At 50.3% G+C, this 12,600-nt stretch overlaps 1 protein-coding gene across 1 annotated transcript in view; it reads right to left on the bottom strand.

Annotated features, from left to right (window-relative positions):
- RASGEF1C (RasGEF domain family member 1C) overlaps positions 1 to 12,600 on the bottom strand; it is a 95,963-nt gene that overhangs the window by 13,342 nt on the left and 70,021 nt on the right. Inside the window, exons 5-10 of the mRNA XM_059919686.1 lie at positions 10,264 to 10,464; positions 9,108 to 9,182; positions 3,610 to 3,699; positions 1,839 to 1,941; positions 1,246 to 1,325; positions 1,068 to 1,163 (exon numbers count right to left, since the gene is read on the bottom strand). Of these exons, the coding sequence (XP_059775669.1) occupies positions 1,068 to 1,163; positions 1,246 to 1,325; positions 1,839 to 1,941; positions 3,610 to 3,699; positions 9,108 to 9,182; positions 10,264 to 10,464 (645 nt within the window). The remainder of the gene's footprint in view (positions 1 to 1,067; positions 1,164 to 1,245; positions 1,326 to 1,838; positions 1,942 to 3,609; positions 3,700 to 9,107; positions 9,183 to 10,263; positions 10,465 to 12,600) is intronic.

Below are 12,600 nucleotides of genomic sequence, written 5' to 3'. Positions count from 1 at the left end.
CATGGCCAACAGCGTGGCCTGGGTCTGCGCACAATCTGTGCTCTGCGGGGAGGAGGCTGGGAAGGCCTGGTGGATTGCACAAGTGCGCATATCTCAGCCTGCTCCCCAAACCTGACCACAGGTGCATCCAATACAATCACAGAGCGACTTCGAATTTCAAGAACAGCACCTGGTTCTATTATTCCTCAAGCTGGAAGCAACTTCCACAAACTATGGCGGGGCCCTGATTCCACCAATGTTCCTGCAAGAGACCAGACTGAAAAGGCACAGCAAGTCTTGCTGTTTTCTCCCCATGGAGATAAACGACTCTAATCATCAAGCTGGTGACAGGTTTTAAGCCAGAGGATCATGGCAATTACAGGGCCTGGGATGGTTTCTTGTATCAGAGGCCACTAGGAGAATTTGGAGGAGAAACAAAATTGATCAGGACGAGCAAATGTCCTCCAAATGCAAATGTATAAGAACAAGACCTGTGAAAATGCAGTTCTGTGGCAAGAAGCTTGGTTTAGTCATTTCCAAAAACATAAATGTGATCTGAGTCCACATCAGTGAAGGTATTGCCTTTAGAATAAGGAGGTGTAAGACCCTATGTACCTGGAACCACAATTTGATCTGAAACAGAGGGACCCTGACAAATGGAGCTGTTCAGAGAACAAAGGGACCCAAGAGGGGAGGGAACTGGAGACCACAGCATGGCAGGCCTGGGGCTGCTGACTCAGGAGGAGAGAGGGAGGCGGGGCCTGGGGCTCTGAAGGACTGGTGGCTGGAAGAGGGAATGGCCTTACTCTGTGTGGCCCTCTGGAGAGGACAGCCCCAGGTGGCTGACACAACCCCACAAGGCAGCACTTGCTACCAGTTAGAGCTGCTTGGGGGTGGGTTGATCTGTTTGAGGAGGTGGTGAGTTCCCTATATTGGAGGCATGCGAGCAAGGTGACATGCCTCTCTATTATAGATGCTGTAGAAGGGCAGGGGATTGGACCAGGTGACCTTCAAGTCACCACCCCACCTGAGCCTAGGTGGTCTGGAGCAGGGAGGAGCTCTGAGGGCTGGGCAAGCCTCTGACCTACCTTCTCCCGGCTGCTGTGGGCGGTCAGGGAGCGGTGGGCTGCCCCGCGTAGGGCTGTTCTATAGTTGCAGAAATTCCCTGTTGGGTCCATCTGGTGCTGGAAGGAGATAGGGAGGCATTTGGGCAACTGTGTCCTGGGGATGGCTGGTGGCACCCAGCAGCCCAGCAGCCTTGCTTACCTCGAGGATGAAAAACTTGGCTGTCTTCACTTTGGCCCAGGTCTTCTTCAGCCTTGAGACAGGACTCATGTTCATGCCAGCTGAAAGAGGGAAGGCTGAGCTGGGGGCAGGGCCAGGCGGGGAGGGCTGTTCTGAGCTGCACAGTCCCTCTGTGAGGCCCGCAGCTGGCCTAGCCCCTCAGGCTGCACCCTGACCAGGGCTGATGTTTGTGGAGCCTCGGCCTGCCAGATGGAGAGTGGGTGGGTGCTAATGGACACTGCGTCCAGGTAGGCCCGGCTTCTGTATGTGCAGGGCCCCTGTCCCAGTCCCCACCACGCTGGCCCTATACTGTGACCAGGGGCCTGCTTTGGGCCCCTGCTTTCCCTGGTTCCGGGGACACACTGCCAAGCTCTCATCAAGCACCCTGAAAGGGCTGGGCTTGCCTCAAAAGGGGCACCTCCCCAGGACCTTTGGGGTGGGGTGGGGGGAACATGGGCCCCGCCTGCACCCACCCCCTGCTCAGGTGGCTTGCACCCCACCCGCCTGGGCGTGCCCACTCCACCCTCTCTGGGAGCACTTGCACCGGGGGCCCCAGGCCTGGCCGGCCCACTCACAGATGATGGCCATTAGGGAGTTGAAGTTGCCGATGTTGAAGCACTCACGGGCTACGTCGATGAAGAACTCAATCACCTGGGCCCTCTGTTTCTTCTTGGCCGGCTGGGGACAGGGCATATGAGCCTCAGTGATGAGGTGTCCCCACCCTGCCCTGACCAGACACCCTGCTTACCTGTCCTGTCCCTCATTAACCTTCTTTAAGCCCATTTCACAGCTGAGATGCTTGATGCCAAGGCAATTTGTAGCCCAGGGGCTGAGGCTCTCAGTGCACCCCGGGCAGAGCTAGCACAGAGCCCATTGCCATGGAGGGCCGGATGGGGGCTGGCGGGACTCCTGTGGCCACACAAGAGCCACCTGCAGCATGGGAGGTGCTGGGGGCCCCCTCATGTCCTCCTGCTCTCTCAGGCCTAGCTCCAGCACCCCTACACCTAGAAGCAGAAAACACGGCTCCCTCACCTCTCTTCCCAGCACCAAACTTCTTCACTTCACACGGGGTGCGGGGGCCACACGGTGACCCCGAGGCCCTGTCCGCTAGCAGCCCCACCACTGCTTTCTGTCGACTGACTGTGATTTCAACCCCAGCTCGAGTCGAGTGCGTGAGACTTTGACCTCTCTGATGGGTCAGAACCAAACTGTGTCCTCTCCCAGGCTGAAGCGCTGCCTGACTCTGGGGCGGGCTCTGTCCGGGCTTCACCCAGACAAACCCCCGTCTTAGCTGCCAGGCCAACGATGCAGTGTCAGAAGCAGGCAAGGCCCACGGAACCCTACAGTGTTCTTTCCACGTAGATTGCCCTCCTCCCATAAGTGCAGAAGTGGTCCTTACTGCTGCCAAGAAGCCTGCTGTGGTGCCTGAGGAGCTGTGCACCCAAAACCCCTTCGGAGAGCTGCCCGCCTGAGGTCCTGCCCTGTCTTTCATGGGACAGCCCACACGGGGATGGTGATGGTGACCGAGCAAGGTGGGGGATCAGGGCCAACTACTAGGGTGGATGTGGGCACTCTGACAGGAAGCGCTGTCTCAGGCTGAGGTATCACAGATGAGCTTCTCCTTCTGAGCCTCTTCTCCTTTCTCGGTCGCAGACCCCTCATAAACACCTTACGCCCCAAGCTCTGTCTCAGCGTCTGCTTCCAGAGAGCCCACCCTGGCACATATGCTGCCTCCAATCTTCCCCTGAGACGGGGGACCTTGGGCTTCACCTGACAGTGGGAGAATGGGTTTGGGAGAGGGTTCCACTGCCATGAGGAAGGGAAGAGGGTGGGCAGGGTCTGGCTTGGCGGGGCTGAGACCCGGTGGCGAGCATGTCCAGCTGCCAGAGACCTGGACTTTAAAGTGCAATCTCCCACTTCTTAAAGGTTAGATTATTTCTACCTCTAAGTCCTGAGTGAGCCAAATGGAATTCGGCTGCAGGCCAGGCCAGTCCGCCCCAGGCACAGGTGGAAGAAGCAGAGCCCGCCCCCCTCTCCCTCAGCAAGCATCTCTCTGACACCCTCTGTGACTGGCAGGTGGATCCACGCCAGGCAGGATCCATCGGCACGCCAGGATCCACCGCATCACTGGCCTGGCAGCTAAGACGGGGGTGTGCCAGGCTCTACCCAGAGGGGAGATATCACTACAGGCAAGCTGGGTGACACCCGGTGTCCCAGTGAGTGCCCAGCCTGGCCCTGGGCTTGGAGACAGGCTCATGATGCTCTTCTGGTTCCCTCCCAGGAAGCCTCCTTTCAAGCCCTGGCCGCCTTTGGCCATGCCAGGTCAGGCCCTGGCTTCCTACGCACCATGCAGATCTCAGTGGCCACGAGGTAGCACAATCTGTTGAACCATTTCACGTAAGCTTCCAGGTTGTTAGTCTTGTCACTGAAACAAGGCTAGGAAAGACACAAGGGCCATGCTCAGGCTTTTTGTCAATAACTTTTTGAACATGAATAACTTTTTGAAGTCAGCCATGATCATTATAGACAATCTGGGAAATGTCGAAACCTCAAAACCATCCACAAATATCTCAAAACCCTCCACAAATACATGATTTGACATGTATCCTTCTAGTCTTTTTTTCTATTCACTTAAAGACGTAACTTAATATGATATATGTATATCATATACCCACACACACAATTAATCCTCATTATTCACAGATTTTGTGTTTGCGAATCTGTCTACATCCTAAAATTTCATTTGTAACCCCCCAAATAACACTCATGTCACTTCTTGGTCATTTGTGGACATGTGCAGAGTGGCAAAACATTTGAGTCACCCAATGCACCTGTGCGTTCCCAGCTGAGGTTGAGCTGATGCCCTGACTTCTGGTTTCAGCTCCCATGCTGTAAACAAGTGTCCTTTTTGTAGTCTATTTAGTGTCTTTTTTTTTTTTTTTTTTTGCATTTTTGTGCTTTTTCTTGGTGATTTCACTGTTTAAAGTGGTCGCAAGCACAGCGCTGCTGTGCTGTCTTGTGTTCCTAAGCACATGAAGGCTGTGACGTGTCCTAAGGAAAAAAATATGTGTTACATAAGCTTCGTTCAGACGTGAGTCACAGTGCTGTTGGCCATGAGTTCAATGTTATTGAATCAACAATATATATTAAATAAGGTCTCATTAAACAGAAACACACATAAATCAAGGCTATATATTGACTGGTTGACGAAAATGTTGTGATGAAAGGCTTGCAAGGAACCTAACCCTATATTTTCCCCAGGAGTAATGGCTCAGTATTTGCTAATTCAGTGTTCACAACGACTATAGGATATAATGATGGTGAATAATGAGGACCAACCATATGTATTTATGTACGTATGTGTGTATGTATGTATGTTTCTATCTCTATCTCTATATTCTATATATAGTCCCACATCTTCCCACATGAACCCTTTCATGTGCTATAAAATATTCTTTGGAAACTTAACTTTAAAAATTGATGTAGACTATTCCACTGTATAAGTGTACTACAATTTCAAAGAATCCAAAAGAAGTAAAGAAAGAAGGAAAAAAAGAAGCACAAGAGGTAAAGAAGACAAGGTACAACAGAAGACAGTAAAAACAAATCCATCTAGAGCAGTAATTACCCTGACATAGACCAGTCACTGTAATTTAAAAAAAATCCAGCCTCCTGCTATTTTCAAGAGATACACCCCAAACCCAACGATATAAGTAAAAAAATTGAAAAATACACATGATATTTATGTGATATTTATCATCACATAGCTATATTAATATTAGACAAAATAGACTTTAAGGCAAAAAAAGACTCCAAGGCAAGAAGCATTAGGAGAGTTTAAAGGGTAACTGCATAAGGATAAAAGTTTTGATTTATTGAGAATATGTCATGAGTCTAAATTTGTCTGCACCTAATAGCATAGCTTCAAAATATGGAGGCAAAAATAATCCAGAAAGGTAAATTCCTTATAAGGAGGAAATTAAGAATACTTGTTCGTTAAAAGACACAGTAATGAGAACGAAAAGCAAAGCAACCAACTAGGAGAAGAAAATTTGCAGTACATCTAACTGACAAGGGATAATTAACTAGTACACATTTTAAAAACTCACACAGGGTTTCCCTGGTGGCGCAGTGGTTGAGAATCCACCTGCCAATGCAGGGCACATGGGTTCGAGCCCTGATCCAGGAAGATCCCACATGCCGCGGAGGAACTATGCCCATGAGCCACAACTACTGAGACTGCGCATCTGGAGCCTGTGCTCCGCAACGAGAGGCCGCGATAGTGAGAGGCCCGCGCATTGCGATGAAGAGTGGCCCCCGCTTGCCGCAGCTAGAGAAAGCAAAAACGGGGACCCAACACAGCCAAAAATAAATAATAAATAAATAATAAATAAAAAAATTAAAAAAAAAACAACTCACACAAAACTCTTAAAAATCCTTAAGAAAAAGACAAACCACCAATAGAAAACCGAACAAAAATCAGGGACAGGCATTTCATAGACGAGAAAACAAGAAATGTCCGAAACACATGAAAAGATGCTCCATTTAACAGTTTGACAAAAATTAAAAAGCCTGACAATTTCAAGTGTCAGTGAGGCTGTGGAACAAGAATAACTCCCTGCTGGCAGCGGAAATGGTTACAGCCTCACCTGGCATCACCTGGTAAGGTTGATCATATGCCCACCCCGTGACGGACACAATGATTCCCTTCATAGATATATATTAGAGCAACATCTCAAAGTGTTGTCCATGGACTCCTGGGGGTCCCTGAGACCGTTTCAGGGGGTCCACAAGGGCAAACCTAATTTCATATTCATAGATTATTGCCTTTTCACCGTGTTGACGTTTGTACCAATGCATAATAGAATGATGGGTAAAACTGCTGCCACCTTAGCCTGAATCGAGACAGAGGCACCAAATGACACCAGTGGCCATTGTGTTCTTCACTACCACACCCTCACAGTAAAAGAAAAAAAGTGAGTGAGACTAAGAATGTCCTTGAGGACACAAAACTTTTCAGTTTTATTAAATCTCAACCCTTGAGTACATGTCTTTTTCGTATTCTATGTGAGAAAATGGGAGTGCAGTTGTCCCTCGGTGTCCCTGGGGGAATGGTTCCACCTCCCCCCTCAGATACCAAAATCAGAGGATGCTCAAGTTCCATATGTAAAATGGCGTAGTATTTGCATAAACCCATGCACATCCTCCCGTATACTTTAAATCATCTCTAGATTACTTATAATACCTAATACAATGTAAATACTATGTAAATAGTTGCTTGGGTGAGCAGCAAATTCAAGTTTTGCTATTTAGAACTTCCTGGAATTTTAATTTTTTCTAATATTTTTGACCTGAGGCTGGTGGAATCCGCAGTTGCAGAACCTACAGGTATGAAGGGAGGACTGTAGACATAGGCACTTCTGCTGCACACAGAGTTTTGATGGTGGTCTTGCGGAAAAACACTGGTGTGATTGACTTGTGAGCTGAACTTTACTCATGGAGCACCATTTTTACCCATTTTTAATGGGTCAGAAGGACTGACCCATTATGGTTACTCAGACTTCAGTATTTGGCTGATATTTCCTTGAAAATCAACAAAATGAGCCTGTAACTTCAAGGAAAACAACTGATAGTATTCATTGCCAAGGATAAAATTCAAGTTTTCAAGAGAAAATTGGGAACTTATAAAACATGTATCTGCCTCTGGAGCTTGACAGCTTCCCAATACTTAAGAACTTTTTGGATGATATCAGTAGTGAATATATATAATGAATATCATTTTAAAATATCATATAATGAAACATGCCAACATTCAGAAGGTCTGCTTGATTCAGTGAATCCATATTTTCCAAATGGACAATATATGTCACAAAATCCTGCATGGGCAAAAAGATCCATTCAAGATGCAAGATGGACCAATGAATTTTAAAGTGATAGGGTTTATTTTCAGATTCCAAATTGCAGCTGATCTTAAAAAATTACCCCTTGTTGAGTTTTAGTGTACTATCAAAGAAGAATATTCACAATTATCTGAAAAGGCTGTAATATACTCCTCTCTTTTCCAACTACATATTTGTGTGAGGATGGATTTTCAACCAAAATAATGTTAGGTCAAGAGATTGAATGCAGAAGTAGATTAAGAGAATTCAACTGTCTTCTATTGTCAGTCATTAAAGAGATTTGTAAAAATACTGTAAAACAATATCACTCTTCTCATTAATTTTTTTTTTTATTTTGGAAAATAGAGTTATTTTTCATAAAACTTACATTAACATATAATGAGTTATGATTTTTGAATAAATAAATATTTTAAAAAGTTATTGGCTTTAATGGCTAATAGAATAAATACCGGTAGATATTATTAGCACATAATCAAAAGTTCTTTGGGGTCCTCCATAATTTTTAAGAGTAAAAAAGGCATCTTGAGACCAAAACATTTGAGAACTGATGCCCTAGAAAAAATGTACCCACATACATTAGAAATGTGTAAGAATGTTCATAGCAGCAATATCTACAATAGCCAAGAGTCTGGAAATAACACAAAAATGTTCATCTACAGTAGTGTGGGTAAAGAAATGTCACGGGCAATCTTGATGTATTTCACAATAAAAAATAATACTTGGAAATGGCCAAAACCCCAAACAAAACAAAACAGAACAACAAACAAGTCACTAAGAGTAGCAAAGTCTCCTTCCCACTCTTGCTCCCAGCTCCAGGCTGGGCTCCCCAGAGTAATCCGTATTCCTAGAGATTGTCCACACGCGTGTGCAAGGAGATATGTATCATGCACCCTCCTATCTGTTGTTGTTACACAGATGGTCACATACTCTTTGCCACTGCTCTTCACTCTACTTTCTTCTGTCAACAATGGACCTTTGGTGATTATTCCATTCTTACAGTCGCTCTTACTCTAATAGTTGCATAGCATTCTATGTATGGATGTATTATAATGTTTAATCGAGTCCCTGTGGATGGTAAGGTAGTTTGCTTCCAGCCTTTGGTCATAAAGCACAGAAAGTTATTCCCAATATCTTTGTGCATACATCTTTGTGTACATGTGTGTGTATATCTGCAGGGTAAATTGTTAGTTGTGGAAAGTTGGGGTCTGGAGTGTATATATTTCAAGTGTTGATGCTATTGCCATGCTGCTCTCCAAAGTGGCTGTGCCAGTTTCACCCCTTACCAGCCGTGTATGAGACGGTCCCTTTCCCTGCACATACACACCCATAATGTTTAATCTTTGCTTATCCGAGAGGTGAAATGCAATTGCATATTTAGTTTGCTCTTCTTTTATTAGGTGCCAGGGCAGAAGACAGGATATTTCCAGTTCTGGTTCGGATTTAACTCCTTGATAAGCACCAGGCTAACTGCTGGTTGGGCTCTGGGAGAGAGGGGCAGGCTCTGAAATTCCACCTTCAGAGGGAAGAGCATGCCCTTAACTTCCTTGGGCAGCTTGCACCAGCCCGCGTTCCCCCGAGTGGCCGCTAGAGGGCATCGGCGCCCACCGCAAAGCACCGGGAGGGCACATGGCGTCTTGGAGCGGGCCCCGTGCGAACCTCTCTACCCTCTAACCCACCCAGGGCTTCTGCTCCTCGACCGCCACTCCGCCCTCGCTGGGTGGGTGACCCGGCCAGGCTCATCCCGCCCTCCCAGGCTTCCCCGGGACTCAGGGCTGCTGGGGTGTGATGGCCTTGGGCTAGGGGCATGGGTGGAGTGGGCACGACCCCTCCAAGCCCATCTGCCCTTGGTCCCTCTGAAGTTGGCTCATCTGATGCTCCGGGGATCCCCAGAGGGACCGGTGAGCGGGGGTCATTGCTGGGACAGTCCGTCCAAGGGCCTTCTACCTTTGTGCTGGCCAGAGGGTCCTTGTTCACAAAAGCCTGGACAAACTCCTCAGGTCCAATGTGTCGTAGCCGTTCCTGCACCAGAGACAGAAAAGGAGTCGGGAAAAGGGGAAATGTATGGGGAAGGGATGCTCCCTGGGGGCCTGGCATGGGCCCACCTGCCCTTCTCACCGGGCCTCTACAGCCCTGTTCTGGGTTGTCACAGAGCTCTCAGCACCATCTTGAAGGGGGCAGCCCCTCCTTTCCCATGCTCAGGGGCTGCTGTATTTCATGGGGGCAGGGGTCAATGTCTCCATAGGGAGTGCTTGTGGGGTGATACCTAGGAAACCAGGTTCGAAATCGGGTAATTGAAATGACCTGCTCCCTCCAGGGTAGGCCTGGTGGCTAAGAGCATGGGGTCTGGGTCAGAATTGAATCCTGGCTCTATCCCTTCTGCTGTGTGACTTCTGGCAAGTCACTTAAACACTCTGGGCTTCAGCTTCCTCATCTGTGAAAAGAGAATAATAATAGCACCTATCTGGCAAGGTGGTGGGAAGATGAGATAGTGCATGTAAATCTTGAATATAATGCCTGGAAAGCAGTAAGGGCGCCGTAGATGATGGAGGTTTAAAAGAAAAGAACCCTTCTCCCCAGCTTCCCTTCTCTCTGGCCAGGCCCCTTTGGCCTCTGCATCTACAAGGAACCCAATATACTGCAGGTTAGGCCAGGGCATCCCTTTCACACACAGGAAGGCCTGTCTGCGCTTCTCTGGAAAGCTGGGGTGGGTACAATGTGACTGTGTGAGTCCTGGATGGGGAAAACCGAGGCCCGGGTGGGGAAGGCCCTAGATGTGGGAGGATCACACATCAGATGGTGTCAGAGGCAGGATCTGAACCTAGTTCCTCTGTCCCAGGCCTGGACTCTCAGGCAGGCCAGAGGTCAAAGTTGGGCAGGGCTGGTACCTCCAGCCTTCCTGTTCCTCGCCCCAGGTGTGGTGAGAGACTGCTCCAGAGTCAGGGTGCTCTGGAGATGCCTGGGTGGCCCTGATGTGATGGGCTCAGGCCCTGGGTTAGGCTGAGACCAGGTGGGGGACAAGATGGGGAGTTGGCGGGATGGCCGGCTATTTTCAGTGTTCCAGGCTCTGGGTCTGAGTGGAGGGCGGTGTGGGCCTGCTCACCAGCTCCACGTGGGTCAGCTGCTGAGCCAGTGTGTAGGGGTCACTGCAGATGTTGAGGAGCTCCCTGTGGATAGAGGCTGGAGGCTTGTTCCTGTAGGAGATGGGCTTGTCAGTGCCCAGCAGGCTTTCCGGCCCCTGGCCCAGAGCCGCCAGCTTCTGGTGCAGAGCCTGCAGGAGCTGATGCATCCTCCTTCGGTATGCCTGGAGGTGGGTAGAGAGAGGGTGCTCAGGCCTGGAAACCTGTCTCCGCATATCTAATATCTGAGGCAGGCAGGCTCCCCAGCTGTCAGGGATGGGCTGCTCCTAGGTGTGCTTGCACCTCCCCCACCCTGAAACAGGACCCAATCCAGGGCAGGCTGGGTTTGGGGCCTACAGTCAAGGCTGGCTGGGGAGAAGGCTGCAGGATCACCAGTGGGAGCCAAGAAGAGCACACATTAGGGAGGGTGGTTGTGTGCAAGCCCCCCCCCCCCAGCTGTCTGGGGAGAGGGGGCAGCGTGGGGTGGGGACCGCCAGGGAGTGGAGGGAGAGAGGAGGGAGATGTGGAATGGGCCCTGCCCTGGGCGCTAGTCTTTTGCTTGGCTTCAATGGGGGTCCCCTCCTGTCTCCCAGGCCTAGCTTAGAGAGGCTTTCCCTGACCAGCCTTCCTGTTCATCCTCTGCCCCTGGCACTCTGTCTCCAGCTCACCCTGTGTGACTTCCTTATGGGACCACTGCAGGAGATGATTGGGGTTGTTTACTCCCCTGCAGAATGACAGCTCGACAGGGGCAGGGAAGTCCGTGTTAACCTCTCTGCGTCACAGCTCTGGGCATGCAGTGGACACTTGATAACCATTTACTGTACCGACAGAGCCCCTCACCATGCAGCTCAGATGCTCTGGGCTTGGTGCAGGGACCACCGTCCCACCCCACGGGGAAACTGATTATTGCCCCTCAGAGACCCCTCTTTCCAAGGAAGGTGCATCAGACTAGCTGGGTTTACTGAGCAAGATGTCCACCCATTCCCAAAGGTTTGGTCAGTAGCCCACAGAACAGGCCCCCGACTGGTCAGCAAATGGATCCCCCAGAGGTGGATTCAACCCCCTCGAGCCAGGAGCTGGCCTGGAAGTGGCAGTGGGCATCCGGGGCCTGGACTCCTGGCAACAGCAAGGTGTCAGGCAGACAGGTTCCCAGCAGGGCCTGGTCCCAGAGGCCTCAGAAGAAGGCTGTGGGTAGTCAGTCCTGCCAGGTAATTTCAGATAGAAAAAGTGCACATCCTTCATGCACGCAAACCCAGAGGCATTTTTTCAGGTGGGGCGTAGGGCGTAGGGCTTGCCTGGGGGACCTTAGTGTTTCCTCAAGTCTCTGATGGGGCTCAAAGGAGCACTGAGGTCCAGCATTGCTGGTGCCCAGAGCTCTGGTGATGGAGGTGGCATCCCAGCCCCTTATGAAAGTGCTTCTCTGTGGAGTGGCCAGGGCAGCTGTGGTAGAGCCCTCAGGACACAGGAAACCCGAACCCGAACCCAAACCCTAACACTAACCCTAACTCCCAGAGCTGTGGGGGGCAGACCCAGAAGGCACCCATGGGTTAGCTGGGCAGTGTGTGGGTAAACTGAGGTCCAACTCTTCCCTTTGTCGCCAGTGGAAGGAACAACCCGTATCAGCTTTGCTGTATCCAAAAGTGTGGTCAGCACACATGCTGCCTCCCAGGTCTTCATCTGAGTGCCAGGAAGATAGTGAGTTAGGTCCAGCCAGAGCCAGCCCCGGTGACACAGTCACCGGTGATCCCCGACACCTCCACCAACCCCCAACCTCTCTCTGCTACCCAGCCCAGAGGTGGCTACATTGGCTGTTGAGATCCCGCATTTCCCACTCAACCCTCCACCACCCCATCTGGCTCCCCTCCTGTCACCAGACTAACTCTCACTGGCACCAAGGACCTCCTGTCATGAAAGCCAGGGGCTGTTTCTCAGGCAGCATCTGCCTCAGCTCCCCAGTTTCTCCTGCCTTGGGCTGTTTGCAGGCGTGGCTGTCTGCACTGTGATTGGATGCTGGGTTCCTCCTGCCTCTGTCTATTCCTCTCTTCACCATCCTCTGTACTTCATTCCTGGGTTTTCTGGTTCATGTGCAGAGTGTCGTTCAGTATTCGTGTGCGGACAACCTTCTCCTCTGATCTCCAGAGCCATGTGGGCAAGGGGCCACCTGGACCTGATGCATGCAAGAAGTCATGCTCTCCTCCCCAGGGCTGCCTCTTCCACCTGCATCCCTGTCCGGTGAACAGAGCAGTGGCGTCAGGCACCTGGACGTGGAGCCATCCTCAAACCACCTTCTCCCTCAGGCCCTCCAGGCCATCACCAACCCT

This window comes from Balaenoptera ricei, chromosome 3 (genome assembly GCF_028023285.1).
Source record: "Balaenoptera ricei isolate mBalRic1 chromosome 3, mBalRic1.hap2, whole genome shotgun sequence".
NCBI classification, from domain to species: Eukaryota; Metazoa; Chordata; class Mammalia; order Artiodactyla; family Balaenopteridae; genus Balaenoptera; species Balaenoptera ricei.
This window is presented reverse-complemented; position numbering and strand designations above follow the sequence as displayed.